This window comes from Schistocerca nitens, chromosome 8, assembly GCF_023898315.1.
Source record: "Schistocerca nitens isolate TAMUIC-IGC-003100 chromosome 8, iqSchNite1.1, whole genome shotgun sequence".
Taxonomy (NCBI): domain Eukaryota; kingdom Metazoa; phylum Arthropoda; class Insecta; order Orthoptera; family Acrididae; genus Schistocerca; species Schistocerca nitens.
Genome location: NC_064621.1, coordinates 125,130,368 through 125,149,605, shown reverse-complemented (window position 1 = coordinate 125,149,605; position 19,238 = coordinate 125,130,368). Strand labels below are relative to the sequence as shown.

Sequence of the window (19,238 nt, the reverse complement as noted above, 5' to 3'; positions counted from 1 at the left end):
AGTAGCACTTGCAACCTACGTCCTCAATTATTTGCTTGACATATTCCAATCTCTGTCTTCCTCCAGTTTTTGCCCTCTACAGCTCCCTCTAGTACCATGGAAGTCATTCCCTCTTGTCTTAGCAGATGTCCTATCATCCTGTCCCTTCTCCTTATCAGTGTTTTCCACATATTCCTTTCCTCTCCGATTCTGCATAGAACCTCCTCATTCCTTACCTTATCAGTCCACCTAATTTTCAACATTCGTCTATAGCACCACATCTCAAATGCTTCGATTCTCTTCTGTTCCGGTTTTCCCACAGTCCATGTTTCACTACCATACATTGCTGTACTCCAGACGTACATCCTCAGAAATTTCTTCCTCAAATTAAGGCCGGTATTTGATATTAGTAAACTTCTCTTGGCCATAAATGCTTTTTTTGCCATAGCGAGGCTGCTTTTGATGTCCTCCTTGCTCCGTTCGTCATTGGTTATTTTACTGCCTAGGTAGCAGAATTCCTTAACTTCATTGACTTCGTGACCATCAATCCTGATGTTAAGTTTCTCGCTGTTCTCATTTCTACTACTTCTCATTACCTTCGTCTTTCTCCGATTTACTCTCAAACCATACTGTATACTCATTAGACTGTTCATTCCGTTCAACAGATCATTTAATTCTTCTTCACTTTCACTCAGGATAGCAATATCATGAGCGAATCGTATCATTGATATCCTTTCACCTTGTATTTTAATTCCACTCCTGAACCTTTCTTTTATTTCCATCATTACTTCCTCGATGTACAGATTGAAGAGAAGGGGCGAAAGGCTACAGCCTTGTCCTACACCCTTCTTAATACGAGCACTTCGTTCTTGATCGTCCACTCTTATTATTCCCTCTTGGTTGTTGTACATATTGTATATGATCCGTCTCTCCCTATAGCTTACCCCTACTTTTTTCAGAATCTCGAACACCTTGCACCATTTTATATTGTCGAACGCTTTTTCCAGGTCGAAAAATACTATGAACGTGTCTTGATTTTTCTTTAGCCTTGCTTCCATTATTAGCCGTAACGTCAGAATTGCCTCTCTCGTCCCTTTACTTTTTCTAAAGCCAAACTCATCATCACCTAGCGCATTCTCAATTTTCTTTTCCATTCTTCTGTATATTATTCTTGTAAGCAGCTTCGATGCATGAGCTGTTAAGCTGATCGTGCGATAATTCTCGCACTTGTCAGCTCTTGCCGTCTTCGGAATTTTGTGGATGATGCTTTTCCAAAAGTCAGATGGTATATCGCCAGACTCATATATTCTACACACCAACGTGAATAGTCGTGTTGTTGCCACTTCCCCCAATGATTTTAGAAATTCTGATGGAATGTTATCTATCCCTTCTGCCTTATTTGACCGTAAGTCCTCCAAAGCTCTTTTAAATTCCGATTCTAATACTGGATCCCCTATCTCTTCTAAATCGACTCCTGTTTCTTCTTCTATCACATCAGACAAATCTTCACCCTCATAGAGGCTTTTAATGTATTCTTCCCACCTATCTGCTCTCTCCTCTGCATTTAACAGTAGAATTCCCGTTGCACTCTTAATGTTACCACCGTTGCTTTTAATGTCACCAAAGGTTGTTTGGACTTTCCTGTATGCTGAGTCTGTCCTTCCGACAATCATATCTTTTTCGATGTGTTCACATTTTTCCTGCAGCCATTTCGTCTTAGCTTCCCTGCACTTACTATTTATTTCATTCCTCAGCGACTTGTATTTCTGTATTCCTGATTTTCCCGGAACATGTTTGTACTTCCTCCTTTCATCAATCAACTGAAGTATTTCTTCTGTTACCCATGGTTTCTTCGCAGCTACCTTCTTTGTACCTATGTTTTCCTTCCCAACTTCTGTGATGGCCCTTTTTAGAGATGTCCATTCCTCTTCAACTGTACTGCCTACTGCGCTATTCCTTATTTCTGTGTCTCTAGCGTTAGAGAACTTCAAACGTATCTCGTCATTCCTTAGTACTTCCCTATCCCACTTCTTTGCGTATTGATTCTTCCTGACTAATGTCTTCAGCCTACTCTTCATCACTACTATATTGTGATCTGAGTCTATATCTGCTCCTGGGTACGCCTTACAATCCAGTATCTGATTTCGGAATCTCTGTCTGGCCATGATGTAATCTAATTGAAATCTTCCCGTATCTCCCGGCCTTTCCAAAGTATACCTCCTCCTCTTGTGATTCTTGGACAGGGTATTCGCTATTACTAGCTGAAACTTGTTACAGAACTCAATTAGTCTTTCTCCTCTTTCATTCCTCGTCCCAAGCCCATATTCTCCTGTAACCTTTTCTTCTACTCCTTCCCCTGCAACTGCATTCCAGTCGCCAATGACTATTAGATTTTCGTCCCCCTTTACATACTGCATTACCCTTTCAATATCCTCATACACTTTCTCTATATGTTCATCTTCAGCTTGCGACGTCGGCATGAATACCTGAACTATCGTTGTTGGTGTTGATCTGCTGTCGATTCTGATTAGAACAACCCGGTCACAATCGTGGGAGCCGTTTTTGAAGGCAACCCAGTCGGGCTGAAAGGCTTACACACCCTGTCCAGCGAGTGCAGCAAGGTGGAGGTTCCCTGCTGTTTTGGGCTGGCATTATGTGGGGCCAACGTACGCCGCTGGTGGTCATCGAAGGCGCCGGAATGGCTGTGCGATACGTGAATGCCATCCCCCGACCGAGAGTACAGTCATATCGGCAGCATATTGGCGAGGAATTCGTCTTCATGGACGACAGTTCGCGCCTCCATCAAGCAGATCTTGTGAGTGACTTCCTTCAGGATAATGGCATGGTTCGACTAGAGTGGTCAGCATGTTCTCCACACATGAACCGTAACAAACATGCCTGGGATTGATTGAAAAGGGCTGCTTATGGACGACGTGACCCACCAACCACTCTAAGGGATCTACGCCGAATCGCCGTTGAGGACTGGGACAATCGGGACCAACAGTACCTTCATGAACTTGTGGATAATATGCCACGACGAATACAGGCATGCACAAAGCAAAAGGACATGCTACAAGGTATTAGAGGCACCGTTGTGTACAGCAATCTGGACCGCCACCCCTGAAGGTCTCACTGTATGGTATTACAACATGCAATGTGTGGTTTTCATAAGCAATAAAAGTGGCGGAAATGATGTTTATGTTGATCTCAATTCCAATTTTCTATACAGGTTCCGGAACTGTCGGAAGCGACGTGATGCAAAACTTTTTTGATGTGTGTGTAATGAAGCCACTACGGCACGCCAAGATATACAAAGAAAATAGGCTTACGCTCGTCGCATATATTTAAAGCATGGCCTGAAGGAGACCACAGTACCGGAAGAGTCAGTGTGTTAACAGTGCTGTTGTTCTGAATGAACTGGGATACAGTAGCCACAGAATATATCTGAGTCATACACACGTGCTGTCGTTAATGTAAGTTTATTCATATTAGTTAATTTTAACATTGTACATATTGTAATCAAATGAAAAGCGGGATAGGTAAAATCTATTGTGGGCTTATAAGACACGAAAGTTATTAAAGTGATAAAATGTAACAAATTAAAATATTAACAAAGTAAAATTTTAAAATTGTTGAACCGTGAAAATTTCCTTTCATTTTTTTTTTAAGAATTACTTTATTTACTGGTGATTCATCAAGATCATTGACACATTTAATCACACTAGGTGAGCGTGCAAGTAGTTGCCATGAAGTAACTGATGGAAAATTACCTTTAACAAATGCGAATTTATTCCTAAAAGCTTTTCAAAACAGATTTAAAATTATAAGCAGTAAAGCACACTCGAAATATCAAGTAACAATTTAAAAAATGTGAATTTTGTTCCTAATAGCCTTCTCAAAACAGGTTTAAAATTATAAGCAGAAAAGCACACTCGAAATATCTAGTCACAATTTAACAAATGTAAATTTTATTCCTGAAAGCCTTTTCAAAAACAGATTTAAAATTACAATCAGAAAGCAGCCTCTAAATATCAATTTACAATTATTCAGAGAGTAGCAATTTTTTTTTTTTTTTTTTTTTTAGATTAGGAGCCTTTGGGCTGAGAAGCTTCCTCTCCCTTTCAACACGGCCGTAGTCACGACCGCTCACAACGTCACAACGACCTCTGAAAAACTACACTGGTGCAAATCTGCAACACACCAGATTACTTTAAACTAAAAATTTTAACAACTCACACAAACACATTAACTATGATGGGATGGAAACGGGATGGGATGCAAATGGTACAACACTCAACTAAGAAAATATTTGCCACCGAAAGTGCAATTTGTTTTTAAAGGGACTCTTATGGTGAAAGGGTGGCAACTTTATAAAAATAACTATTTAAATAAAACCCATAAAATGCAGACTTACGTAAAATGTACAACATGGTCTACATTACACATATACCACCTCGCAAGATGATAGGCAAGATAAAAACATGTTTCAAGAATTCGGCCGTCACCTCAAGCAATAAATTCGTTAACACACCGAATCCAACAAACATGACACAGGCAGCTATTAACGTACGCAGACCGACAGACAGACAGACACTAACTGCCTAACAAATGCGGACGGAGACAGATGAGCAAGCTGGGGACGAGAGACTGACCAAGAAAACAAGTAGAATTTAACAAGTAAATGACACAACATATCTCCAGTCACTTAACTTCTGCTAAACTACGATTTGTAGCGAAGATCTGGCGCAGCACCCTCAAAACGCTCTCCCGAACTGTCCGCTGCCAGCAGCTTCAACGGACGCAGGAAGGCGCGCCGATTTCCCGTCTCACGGCGTCGCAGCTCGCCCCGGCCAGACCGATGTCGTGGGTTGACTCCTGTTGCTCTCGTGTCGGCCGCGAAGCCACTACTCCTCGCTATACGGCGCGGCGACTGACGTGGCGACCTCACATGCGCCGACGCTCCAGGCAGATATCTCGTGTCCCAGTGCGCGACCGACCAAACGATCGGTCCAACCGCCAATGCCCATTGCCTACGCCGACTCGAGCAGACTGGCGGCCTAACACATACTAGCACTCCGGACACCAAATAGATACTGACTGCCGCACACTGAGCCGGCTGACCAACTGAACTCGCCGAGACTGACTGACTGACCCAGCCTCACTCCGACTGACCAACTGCCCTGACTCGCTTCGACTGACAGACTCACCTGGCTGACCAACTGCCTCCGACTGACTGTCAGACTGACCCCCTTAACGTACGGCAGACAGACAGACACTGACTGCCCGACATTGAGCCGGCTCACCAACTGACTAGACTCAGGCTGACAGACTGACCCTGAGACTAACAAACCGTGGAAAACAACTTAAAATTTAACAAGTAAATGAGACAACATATCTCCAGTCACTTAATTTCTGCTAAACTGCGATTTCTAGTGAAGAGGTTCTGGAAGGTACTGACATAGATGTGGAGCCATGCTGCCTCCAGTGAAATGGTCAGCTGGGCTAGGGTTCTCGGCTGAGGATCTATGGCGTCTAAAGCCTGATCAGGCTGCTCTGATAGATTTTCGACTCGGTTTAAGTCTTTGTAGTTAGGTGGCCAGGGCAGAATGGTAAACTCATCCTGGTGTTCTTTGAAGCCCGCATGTAGATTTGAGGCTGTGCAAGACATTAAATTGTCCTGCTGGTAGACGCCATCATGCAGAGGAAAAACAGTCTGCATTCAGGGTTGGACATGGTCCCCAAAGATAAATGCTTACTTCATCCATTGTGCCTTCCAGAGTGATGAGACCTTACACGAAAATATTGCCTGGATCATAACGTTCCCTCCTCTGGTATGAACCCTTCAAACCATTGTTACTGGGTGTTTGCTCTCAGATGGGCATCTGTACGAGGGAGCATAAAAACGTGATTCATCGGTAAAGGCCACTTGCCGGCACTCAGTGGACGGTGCAATTGCAGTACTGGCGTGCAAATTCCAGCTGTCGTCGCCAATGAGCTGTAGTCACCATGGGTGCATGAAACAAGTGGGTGCTGCAGAGGCCAGTACGCTGCAACATTTGATGAACAGTCGTTGAGGAGACAGTATTGGTAGTTCCCTGGTTCATATGGGCTTGGGTTACTCAACAGTTGCACATTTATTTCCTCATACACATACCCATAGCCATCATTCACACCTGTTATCTGTGGACCGGTGTGCATTACGGTTGCCTCAGTTTTGAATAGCGCCATTTTCTTTTGTGTGGTATACTTTAACCATGGTGGCACGTGAACGGTTTACAAACTTAGCAGCTTTGGATATACGAGGGCATTTCGAAAAGTAAAGATACAATGACTCGCAGTCCTTAACTAGAACATTTATTTAGAAAACGTCAGTTATATCTTATTAACTGCATCATTTGTTATTTTTCGACATAACCACCCTCGTTATCCAAGCATTTGTTAAGTCAGTGCACAAGCTTTTGTATCCCACAGCCATAGAAGATTGCCGCCTGTTGTCAGAACCACATTTCAACTTCATCTTTGATCTCTTCATCGTCGTGGAATGATTTTCCACCAAGACGTGACTTCAGGTAACGGAAGACATGGAAGTCGGTGGGTGCAAGGTCCGGGCTGTATGGCGGATGGTACAATACGTCCCATTTGAATTGTTTGAGTAGTGCTTTGGTTACGAGCGCTGTGTGAGGCTAAGCGTTGTCATGAAGCAAGCGGACTCCACTTGTCAGCATTCCCCTGCGTTTGTTTTTAATTGCCCTTCGAAGACGTTTCAAAGTATGGCATTATGCAGCAGCATTAATTGTCGTTCCAGGAGGCATAAATTCCAATAGAAGAATGCCTTGTCTGTCCCAAAAAGCAGAAGGCATGATTTTCTTCTCTGAAATCGACGTTTTGCATTTATCTGCTTTTGGTGAATTCGAATGGCGCCATTGCATTGATTGTTGAATGGATTCAGGTGTATGGTGATAAACCCACGTCTCGTCACCTGACACAGTGTGATCAAGGAACTCATTACCTGCTTCAGCATAGCGTCTGAGGAAGTTCCTTTTCATTTTGTGTTCTTTCATTAACAGTTTTGGAACCCAGCGCGCACACAATCTCCTGCACCCTAACTTGACAGTCACAACGCCATAAAGGGTTGTCATTGACACGTCCAGTATGATCTGATGCAATTCTTTCAAAGTGAGATGTCTATTCCCACGAATTGCTTCCTCCGTTCTCCGAAGAAGGGCATCACAGATCACAGATGGCCGACCTGTTCTTTGTTTGTCATGAACATCGGTCCTAGCTTCAGAGAAATTGCGACACCATTTCGTTACATTTTGTCGATTCATAATGTTCCCATAAACAGAAACAATTTCTTTGTAAATAGCCGCTGGTCACTAACCTTTTGCATGAAGAAAACGTATGATGGAGTGCTCTTCGCATTTGGCGGGATTCTGAATCGGCGGAGCCATTTTAAACGCGACCTACTCCAACCAGAAGCACAACTGCTGAACGACGGCGAGGAGAAAGCTAAAGGTTCAAGGTTAACACCAGTGTTGCCAACTTGCTCGCCAAAACTCTTCTGTTCCTCTGGCATACGGTGTATCTTCACTTTCCGAAATACCCTCGTCTACAGACGTTAAAGTAACCTCTGGCGTGCCACAGGGGAGTGTTATGGGACCATTGCTTTTCACAATATATATAAATGACCTAGTAGATAGTGTCGGAAGTTCCATGCGGCTTTTCGCAGATGATGCTGTAGTATACAGAGAAGTTGCAGCATTAGAAAATTGTAGCGAAATGCAGGAAGATCTGCAGCGGATAGGCACTTGGTGCAGGGAGTGGCAACTGTCCCTTAACATAGACAAATGTAATGCATTGCGAATACATAGAAAGAAGGATCCTTTATTGTATGATTATATGATAGCGGAACAAACACTGGTAGCAGTTACTTCTGTAAAATATCTGGGAGTATGCGTGCGGAACGATTTGAAGTGGAATGATCATATAAAATTAATTGTTGGTAAGGCGGGCACCAGGTTGAGATTCATTGGGAGAGTGCTTAGAAAATGTAGTCCATCAACAAAGGAGATGGCTTACAAAACACTCGTTCGACCTATACTTGAGTATTGCTCATCAGTGTGGGATCCGTACCAGATCAGGTTGACAGAGGAGGTAGAGAAGATCCAAAGAAGAGCGGCGCGTTTCGTCACAGGGTTATTTGGTAACCGTGATAGCATTACGGAGATGTTTAATAAACTCAAGTGGCAGACTCTGCAAGAGAGGCGCTCTGCATCGCAGTGTAGCTTGCTCGCCAGGTTTCGAGAGGGTGCGTTTCTGGATGAGGTATCGAATATATTGCTTCCCCCTACTTATACCTCCCGAGGAGATCACGAATGTAAAATTAGAGAGATTAGAGCGCGCACGGAGGCTTTCAGACAGTCGTTCTTGCCGCAAACCATACGCGACTGGAACAGGAAAGGGAGGTAATGACAGTGGCACGTAAAGTGCCCTCCGCCACACACCGTTGGGTGGCTTGCGGAGTATAAATGTAGATGTAGATGTAATGTAGACTTCCACCCTTGGCCTGAAAGCCAAGAATGATACCCTTTTAGACATCAAACAAATCACTCCATCTCCATATCATGACAATAACTGCATAGTTGTTGGACACATGTTAAATATCCTCCACTCCATGCACTGCCATCGGCCTGCTGTGGATGGCTATTGCATGTTGACATCGAATTTACGCGATGATCACATTAATGTGACAGTGCTGCGGCCTTCCCACTTTGTTTACTGTGTTCTGCTGTTTTAATAGCCAGCAGTGTTGTCTTTCGACACATGTTGGCAGAGTGACCTTCTGGATGGCAATTATTTGCGTGTGTCATATTGTTCAAGACAACATAAATGTTTAAATGGGTGTGCGCAAAGGTAGCGGCAAAGAGAGTTGTAATCTATATTGCAGCTATCCAAACTGTTATATCCTAGCCAGTAATGCCACCCGAGCCCGCTGCCAAAAGGTTGGCAGCATCAAAGTCCGGACGCCGTCCGCATAAGCAGCGCCAGCGAGACAGGAAATCGCCGCAAGTCTGCGCGCGCCACCGCTGGCTTCTGGCTTCTTAAGCGCTGGAGTCTCGAGCGCTAGGACAGTTCTGTATTCGCCGCTCAGTTGTATACTCGCCACCGAATTGTGTACTTGCTAGTCAGTTGTGTGTTCATCGCAGCAGATTTGTTGTTTGTCGTCAGCCGACGCTGACCTAGCCGCTCCGACTCGAACTAGACAGATTTCTGTAGACACGGAGTTCACTACTGTGTTCCTGTATCTTCGTTAATAAAGATAAGTACCGACTTTTATTTAATCAGAGTGTTTGGGTTTTCATCTTTCTGTTCACTGTTCCAGCGGATCGGTCGGCCCGCTATTAAAAGTGTGGCGGTGACTTCGTAAGCCGTTTCTACAGCGAATTGTTTGTCGCTACGAACGCCGCCACAAAACAAACAGCACGTTTAGAAGACTAGTGGGTGGAAGAGCCAGAGGTAAACAGAGAGTGAGCACTCACCTGCAGGTAGGGGCTGCAGGCGGAGAGGAGCACGCGGTGCGCGCGCAGGCGGCGGCCCTGACAGCAGAGGGTGACGTCGACGAACGCCTCGGCCGCCAGCAGGCGCCGCAGGTGCGCCATCACACTCGACTCGTGCTGCTCCCACCGCACCAGCAGCTTGTTACCACCCATCTGCAGCACACAGGCACAGCACTCTACACCACCAATGTAATAAGGATTTGTAAGAGACCAGAACACAGTAGAAAACACCAGAGTCGATTCCAAAGGTCATCAAAAAAGACCTCAAGGAGTGTGAGTGGATAAATCAATAGCAAGGGCAATGGGTAGAGAAGACAGTAGCTGTTAATTTGTCTAAGAGAAGCAAAGAGCTGGAGGACTATAATACACAAGTGGATTGTGTAAATAGAAAATACATGTTTACATTCTTTTGTTCCCGCAAAGACTATCTTTGAATTCTGAAATTATAGACAGAGTCGTTTGCTGTGAGAAAGCAGAACTGATTAATTACTGACAAGGGAACCTCCCCATCGCACCCCTCTCAGATTTAGTTATAAGTTGGCACAGTGGATAGGCCTTGAAAAACTGAACACAGATCAATCGAGAAAACAGGAAGAAATTGTGTGGAACTATGAAAAAAAATAAGCAAAATATACAAACTGAATAGTCCATGCGCAAGAAAGGCAACATCAAGGATTGTGTGAGCTCAGGAGCCCTGTGGTCCCGTGGTTAGAGTGAGCAGCTGCGGAACGAGAGGTCCTTGGTTAAAGTCTTCCCTCGAGTGAAAAGTTTAACTTTTTATTTTCAGACAATTACTATCTGTCCGTCCGTCCGTCCGATGCGAGGTAACTGCGCCGTAGTATGGGGACACTACACATAAACAAACATCGAAACACACGACGTCATCGACTACAGCGCACGGAAGAGAGAGTATTCCTGCTAACGAGGCTCCCTGGCTGGCAGTTGAGTGTTCGCTACTCTGGACGAGAGTGCATTAAATACGTGAGATGTATTCCGTGGGCAATATGAATCCAACAAATGTAGCTCGCGACTTTAATAACAAGGTCAATGAATATTTTCCGAACTGTAAGGAACCGGAAAGTTCCTTAAGGGATCGAACGATTGTCGAATATTTGTATGATTATTTCCTACATTTGTTGATAAACAGTACGTGTGGTGATGACGATACCTTGCTGATTGCTGCGGGGCTGTATGTACCAGATGATGAGACTGTTGACGATCCGTACGAAGAACACGGAGAGGAAATACTGAGACTTCAATCTGATGGTATTTCTTTGGGTTACATGAAGGAAATGCTCCAATACTGGTTACTGTCCAAATCAATTAAAAGACGCAAATATACACTCCTGGAAATTGAAATAAGAACACCGTGAATTCATTGTCCCAGGAAGGGGAAACTTTATTGACACATTCCTGGGGTCAGATACATCACATGATCACACTGACAGAACCACAGGCACATAGACACAGGCAACAGAGCATGCACAATGTCGGCACTAGTACAGTGTATATCCACCTTACGCAGCAATGCAGGCTGCTATTCTCCCATGGAGACGATCGTAGAGATGCTGGATGTAGTCCTGTGGAACGGCTTGCCATGCCATTTCCACCTGGCGCCTCAGTTGGACCAGCGTTCGTGCTGGACGTGCGGACCGCGTGAGACGACGCTTCATCCAGTCCCAAACATGCTCAATGGGGGACAGATCCGGAGATCTTGCTGGCCAGGGTAGTTGACGTACACCTTCTAGAGCACGTTGGGTGGCACGGGATACATGCGGACGTGCATTGTCCTGTTGGAACAGCAAGTTCCCTTGCCGGTCTAGGAATGGTAGAACGATGGGTTCGATGACGGTTTGGATGTACCGTGCACTATTCAGTGTCCCCTCGACGATCACCAGTGGTGTACGGCCAGTGTAGGAGATCGCTCCCCACACCATGATGCCGGGTGTTGGCCCTGTGTGCCTCGGTCGTATGCAGTCCTGATTGTGGCGCTCACCTGCACGGCGCCAAACACGCATACGACCATCATTGGCACCAAGGCAGAAGCGACTCTCATCGCTGAAGACGACACGTCTCCATTCGTCCCTCCATTCACGCCTGTCGCGACACCACTGGAGGCGGGCTGCACGATGTTGGGGCGTGAGCGGAAGACGGCCTAACGGTGTGCGGGACCGTAGCCCAGCTTCATGGAGACGGTTGCGAATGGTCCTCGCCGATACCCCAGGAGCAACAGTGTCCCTAATTTGCTGGGAAGTGGCGGTGCGGTCCCCTACGGCACTGCGTAGGATCCTACGGTCTTGGCGTGCATCCGTGCGTCGCTGCGGTCCGGTCCCAGGTCGACGGGCACGTGCACCTTCCGCCGACCACTGGCGACAACATCGATGTACTGTGGAGACCTCACGCCCCACGTGTTGAGCAATTCGGCGGTACGTCCACCCGGCCTCCCGCATGCCCACTATACGCCCTCGCTCAAAGTCCGTCAACTGCACATACGGTTCACGTCCACGCTGTCGCGGCATGCTACCAGTGTTAAAGACTGCGATGGAGCTCCGTATGCCACGGCAAACTGGCTGACACTGACGGCGGCGGTGCACAAATACTGCGCAGCTAGCGCCATTCGACGGCCAACACCGCGGTTCCTGGTGTGTCCGCTGTGCCGTGCGTGTGATCATTGCTTGTACAGCCCTCTCGCAGTGTCTGGAGCAAGTATGGTGGGTCTGACACACCGGTGTCAATGTGTTCTTTTTTCCATTTCCAGGAGTGTAGATTATGGAGTGAAGAAACAAATAAATTTAGGTACGTCCTTTCGTCTACTATTCGCACGGTTTTGTGGTGCGGTCGCAAAACACAGACACTACACTTACTACAGCGAACAGAGATGTCAATGAACGAACGGACAGATCATAACTTTGCGAAAATAAACCAAGTACACTTTTCACTCGAGGGAAGACTCGAACTAAGGACCTCACGTTCCGCAGCTGCTCACTCTAACCACGGGACCACGGCGCTCCTGAGCTCCCACTATCCTTGAAGTTGCCTATCTTGGGCATGGACTACTCAGTTTGTATATTTTGCTTATTTTTTTCATTGTTCCACACAACTTCTTCCTGTTTTCTCGATTGATCTGTGTTCAGTTTTTCAAGGCCTATCCACTGTGCCAACTTATAACTAAATCTGAGGAGGGTGCGATGGGGAGGTTCCCTTGTCAGTGTGAAAATGTTGAACACACAGATGCCTCACCACATTAATAAATTATTGTATCGGCATCTATTGTTGTAAGTGAAACATGTTAATGCTTCTTTTACAAAAGAACTCACCGGATTTCATATGCACATCCCACATAAAGTGTTTCATGCAGTTCCTGTTGAAGAATATTGTGTTAAAGTGACAGTTTGAGTCATTAAAAATTTGCATGTAACTCATTTAATTAAGAAACAAGTCATCAGCATATGGATTGGCAGAGGTTATGTCTCGGGACCATCCCAGCGAGCCAAGAAAGTGGAACTTCGGCAGCACGAGATATGAAACTTCCTTGGTTTTAACCGAAACAAAATATTGATATGTGATTCATTATTACAAGATGTTACGGATCTATAAACATTATTTTTAAACTTGGCAAATTCGAAGTAAAACAGGTACAGGTATACAACAGTGATGTGTTAACTGCAGTTGAATTGTGTCAGTCATGTGACGGATTGATACGAGACATCTATAATTGTTATTGATTCAACTAATCTTAAGCTGTAACTTGTTGTGATCTATTCATGAGTGTCTGATGCTGATAATATGGGTGATACTAGTGACTGCAAAGATGAAGCTGCTTGCAGATGTCTTTATTTCCCTCTTTCAGTGTCCAGTACTTGATGTGTGCTGGGAACATGCCAGTGTGTTTTATTGGGCGTCGCACTTGGAGGAGGAAAGGGCACACGAAGCCCAGTTCCTATAGGTCCCAGAGGAAGACGGGCCGGATTCTAAAGATTAAGCCGCATCAGGCATCAATTAACGACCCTAAGACTGGGTACCAGATAGTCGTTTATGGGTCCCGTATTGTCTGCCTCGGTGCCAGGATATCCTATGCGGTCAAGGATTCCCAAAGTGCAGCTACGTGCTGGGCGGTCCCGGATACTACCTAAAAAGCCAATTATAATGAAATTTGTCATGGTAAGTGAAGAATAAATTCTTGTTGGTTTGGTGGGATGTTTTCGTAAGTGGCACTTTTCATAGAAAACTAGACGGTGCCAGGTAGAGTAGGAAATATTCATCTCTGCTATATCATGGGAAGTTTAATGGCTGCTTATGGTAGAATGCCTTTTTCCCCGTTGTGTGGGTGGAAGTGCTACAGGTGTGCACAAGTCCGCGTAGAGTGTGAATTTGTCACTCTCACAAAGCGAGAAAGTAGCTCGTTGGATGATGTACAGAAATCAGTATGTGTGAATTTAGGGTGGTGTTTTTGAGAAGCTTCAGACATGGAAAACCAGCCAGATGGGAGACATAAAAATATATCCGAGGAGTTTGGAGTTGGGTTTTCTCAGAACTGTATAGGGAGGGAGACATCTCATTGTATAACTTGAAAACATACGGTAGGTGGGCCACTGGATTGCTTTCTTACAAAAAAGTCATTGGCCAATTTTCAGCAGAGCCTTCTCGTAGGTGAAAAGTCCATTGCATGGGGTTTGTGCAAAGCAGAGAAGAAGGACAGAATTTTTTGCACTCTCCATAGAGACGCAGTGGCCAACTAGAGATAAAAGTTCAATCTCGGCACACTCTGAGACACCGACTCCGTCGTGAGGATTAATGATCTGGCCACACTAGAGTTGAACTCTTATCACGAGTGTTTTAGTGCAGCGACAGGTAGCTGAGGGGAAAATACTGTTTGTACGTCTTATCTCTGTGGAAATTCCAGATTCCCAGCCATTAGTACGATTCACTTCCTTTTGAAATTATGTGCTGTTGTCTTGACTCTCTTACCATTATGTGTCCAGGGAAGTGTGTTTTTCTTTTACTGTTTGTTGTGTTACATTTAGTGGTATTTTTAAAATTTATGATTGGGAAGAAACAGTAGGTGCACATACTGACGGAAATGTAATATTGAATCTCCAGTCTACAAGCTATTTGTCAGAGAGGGTCACTGAAGAGGATAATTTACGGATTAATTCCCTCAGATGGGGTAGAATCGGTAGTTTGACTGTCGAGAAGAAGAATGACCTTTGAGTAACTAACGATGAAGCACTGCACTTGATCATTTTCTTGACAACATAAGGAATCGAATTTTGTGTGCCAGTTTGAAATTTGTAAGGAACCATTTGACAATTTACAAGAGACCACGGTATATCCATGACATTTTTGTTAATAGATGCTTTCCGAAACACTTTCTTTACTTTTGTGAGGGAACGTGAGACAGGACATTAACCTAATCACCTGCCCATTTCCCTACCCCTTCCTTATCTTGAGCCAATCATAATTTAGTACCAAAAAATAAAAAATGGCGGAAATAACGCAACTGTATAGTCGGAAAATGAAGAAGAACCCCGTCTTCCTTCCCCTATCTAAAACAATTCAAAGTCCAGTACTCCTTATCTCCAGCGTATTACAGCACAGTATTCAAAAGACCAAGATGGTGGAAATACTCTAATTGAATTGTTCTAATACGTAAAACTCACTCGTTCTGATATGGAAAGAGACCAATTGTATGTTTTCTACTACATGTTCCTACATCTTTACAATCAGTCAGAGCGCTGTATTAAAATGGTATCAAATTGCATTGTTCCTGAGATACGCTTCCCTATCTCCAACCAATCAGAGTTAATATTATACATACTGCCAAATATCCAGTAAAAAGTATACAACTCGAAAATTAAAGTGAAATTTATCCATCATTTCCGAAAGACTTTTCTCTGGCGTGGACATGGTGTCAAGATATGTTATTTTTGTACACATATATACTTCTGAAGTTGAACCATGGACCTTGCCGTTGGTGGGGAGGCTTGCGTGCCTCAAAGATACAGATAGCCGTACCGTAGGTGCAACCACAACGGATGGGTATCTGTTGAGAGGCCAGACAAACGTGTGGTTCCTGAAGAGGGGCAGCAGCCTTTTCAGTAGTTGCAGGGGCATCAGTCTGGATGATTGACTGATCTGGCCTTGTAACACTAACCAAAACTACCTTGCTGTTGTGGTACTGCGAAAGGCTGACAGCAAGGGGAAACTACAGCCGTAATTTTTCCCGAGGGCATGAAGCTTTACTGTATGATTAAATGATGATGGCATCCTCTTGGGTAAAATATTCCGGAGGTAAAATAGTCCCCCATTCGGATCTCCGGACAGGGACTACTCCAGAGGACGTCGTTATCAGGAGAAAGAAAACTGGTATTCTACGGATCGGAGCATGGAATGTCAGATCCCTTAATCGGGCAGGTAGGTTAGAAAATTTAAAAAGGGAAATGGATAGGTTCAAGTTAGATATAGTGGGAATTAGTGAAGTTCGGTGGCAGGAGGGACAAGACTTTTGGTCAGGTGAATACAGGGTTATAAATACAAAATCAAATAGGGGTAATGCAGGAGTAGGTTTAATAATGAATAAAAAAATAGGAGTGCGGGTAAGCTACTACAAACAGCATAGTGAACGCATTATTGTGGCTAAGATAGACACGAAGCCCAAGCCTACTACAGTAGTACAAGTTTATATGTCAACTAGCTCTGCAGATGATGAAGAAATTGATGAAATGTATGATGAGACGAAAATTTAATAGTCATCGGTGACTGGAATTCGAGAGTAGGAAAAGGGAGACAAGGAAACATAGTAGGTGAATATGGATTGGGGGAAAGAAATGAAAGAGGAAGCCGTCTGGTAGAATTTTGCACAGAGCATAACTTTATCATGGCTAACACTTGGTTCAAGAATCATGAAAGAAGGTTGTATACATGGAAGAACCCTGGAAATACTAAAAGGTTTCAGATAGATTATATAATGGTACGACAGAGATTTAGGAACCAGGTATTAAATTGTAAGACATATCCAGGGGCAGATGTGGACTCTAACCGCAATCTATTCGTTATGAACTGTAGATTAAAACTGAAGAAACTGCAAAAAGATAGGAATTTAAGGAGATGGGACGTGGACAAACTGACTAAACCAGAGGTTGTACAGAGTTTCTGGGAGAGCATAAGGGAACAATTGACAGGAATTGCGGAAAGAAATACAGCAGAAGAAGTATAGGTAGCTTTGAGGAATGAAATAGTGAAGGCAGCAGAGGATCAAGTAGGTAAAAAGACGAGGGCTAGTAGAAATCCTTCGATAACAGAAGGGATTCTCAATTTAACTGATGAAAGAAGAAAATATAAAAATGCAGTAAATGAAGCAGGCAAAAAGGAATACAAACGTCTCAAAAATGAGATCGACAGGAAGTGCAAAATGGCTAAGCAGGCATGGCTAGAGGATAAATGTAAGGATGTAGAGGCTTATCTCACTAGGGGTAAGATAGATACTGCCTACAGGAAAATTAAAGAGACCTTTGGAGAGAAGAGAGCCACTTGTATGAATATCAAGAGCTCAGATGGAAACCCAGTTCTAAGCAAAGAAGGGAGAGCACAGAGGTGGAAGGAGTATATAGATGGTCTATACAAGGGCGATGTACTTGAGGACAATATTATGGAAATGGAAGAGGATGTAGATGAAGATGAAATGGGAGATATGATACTGCGTGAAGAGTTTGACAGAGCACTGAAAGACCTGAGTCGAAACAAGGCTCCGGGAGTAGATAACATTCCATTGGAACTACTGACAGCCTTGGGAGAGCCAGTCCTGACAAAACTCTACCATCTGGTGAGATAGATTTATGAGACAGGCGAAATACCCTCAGACTTCAAGAAGAATATAATAATTCCAATCCCAAAGAAAGCAGGTGTTGACAGATGTGAAAATTACCGAACCATCAGTTTAATAAGCCACAGCTGCAAAATACTAACGCGACTTCTTTACAGACGAATGGAAAAACTAGTAGAAGCCAACCTTGGGGAAGATTAGTTTGGATTCTGTAGAAATATTGGAACATGTGAGGCAATACTGACCTTACGACTTACCTTAGAAGAAAGATTAAGGAAAGGCAAACCTACGTTTCTAGCATTTGTAGATTTAGAGAAAGCTTTTGACAATGTTGACTGGAATACGCTCTTTCAAATTCTAAAGGTGGCAGGGGTAAAATACAGGGAGCAAAAGGCTATTTTCAATTTGTACAGAAAACAGATGGCAGTTATAAGAGTCGAGGGACATGAAAGGGAAGCAGCGGTTGGGAAGGGAGTGAGACAGGGTTGTAGCCTCTCCCCGATGTTATTCAATCTGTATATTGAGCAAGCAGTAAAGGAAACGAAAGAAAAATTCGGAGTAGGTATTAAAATCCATGGAGGAAAAATAAAAACTTTGAGGTTTGCCGATGACATTGTAATTCTGTCAGAGACAGCAAAGGACTTGGAAGTGCAGTTGAATGGAATGGACAGTGTCTTGGAAGGAGGATATAAGATGAACATCAACAAAAGCAAAACGAGGATGATGGAATGTAGTCGAATTAAGTTTGGTGATGCTGAGGGAATTAGATTAGGAAATGAGGCACTTAAAGCAGTAAAGGAGTTTTGCTATTTGGGGAGCAAAATATCTGATGATGGTCAAAGTAGAGAGGGTATAAAATGTAGACTGGCAATGGCAAGAAAAGCGTTTTTGAAGAAGAGAAATTTGTTAACATCGAGTATAGATTTAAGTGTAAGGAAGTCGTTTCTGAAAGTATTTGTGTGGAGTGTAGCCATGTATGGAAGTGAAACATGGATGATAAATAGTTTAGACAAGAAGAGAATAGAAGCTTTCGAAATGTGGTGCTACAGAAGAATGCTGAAGATTAGATGGATATGGTTCAAATGGCTCTGAGCACTATGGGACTCAACTGCTGAGGTCATTAGTCCCCTAGAACTTGTTGTTGTTGTTGTTGTGGTCTTCAGTCCTGAGACTGGTTTGATGCAGCTCTCCATGCTACTCTATCCTGTGCAAGCTTCTTCATCTCCCAGTACCTACTGCAACCTACATCCTTCTGAATCTGCTTAGTGTATTCATCTCTTGGTCTCCCTCTACGATTTTTACCCTCCACACTGCCCTCCAATGCTAAATTTGTGATCCCTTGATGCCTCAAAACATGTCCTACCAACCGATCCCTTCTTCTAGTCAAGTTGTGCCACAAACTTCTCTTCTCCCCAATCCTAATCAATACCTCCTCATTAGTTACGTGATCTACCCACCTTATCTTCAGCATTCTTCTGTAGCACCACATTTCAAAAGCTTCTATTCTCTTCTTGTCCAAACTAGTTATCGTCCATGTCTCACTTCCATACATGGCTACACTCCATACAAATACTTTCAGAAACGACTTCCTGACACCTAAATCTATATTCGATGTTAACAAATTTCTCTTCTTGAGAAACGCTTTCCTTGCCATTGCCAGTCTACATTTTACATCCTCTCTACTTCGACCATCATCGGTTATTTTACTCCCTAAATAGCAAAACTCCTTTACTACTTTAAGTGTCTCATTTCCTAATCTAATTCCCTCAGCATCACCCGACTTAATTTGACTACATTCCATTATCCTCGTTTTGCTTTTGTTGATGTTCATCTTATATCCTCCTTTTAAGACGCTGTCCATTCCGTTCAACTGCTCTTCC

The 19,238-nt window shown here is 43.9% G+C and overlaps 1 protein-coding gene across 1 annotated transcript in view; it reads right to left on the bottom strand.

The window, feature by feature from the left end:
• Positions 1-3,947: 3,947 nt before the first annotated feature.
• The window catches only part of LOC126199441 (uncharacterized), a 195,257-nt gene continuing 179,966 nt past the window's right edge, over positions 3,948-19,238 (bottom strand). Inside the window, exons 2-3 of the mRNA XM_049936359.1 lie at positions 9,519-9,689; positions 3,948-3,953 (exon numbers count right to left, since the gene is read on the bottom strand). Of these exons, the coding sequence (XP_049792316.1) occupies positions 3,948-3,953; positions 9,519-9,689 (177 nt within the window). The remainder of the gene's footprint in view (positions 3,954-9,518; positions 9,690-19,238) is intronic.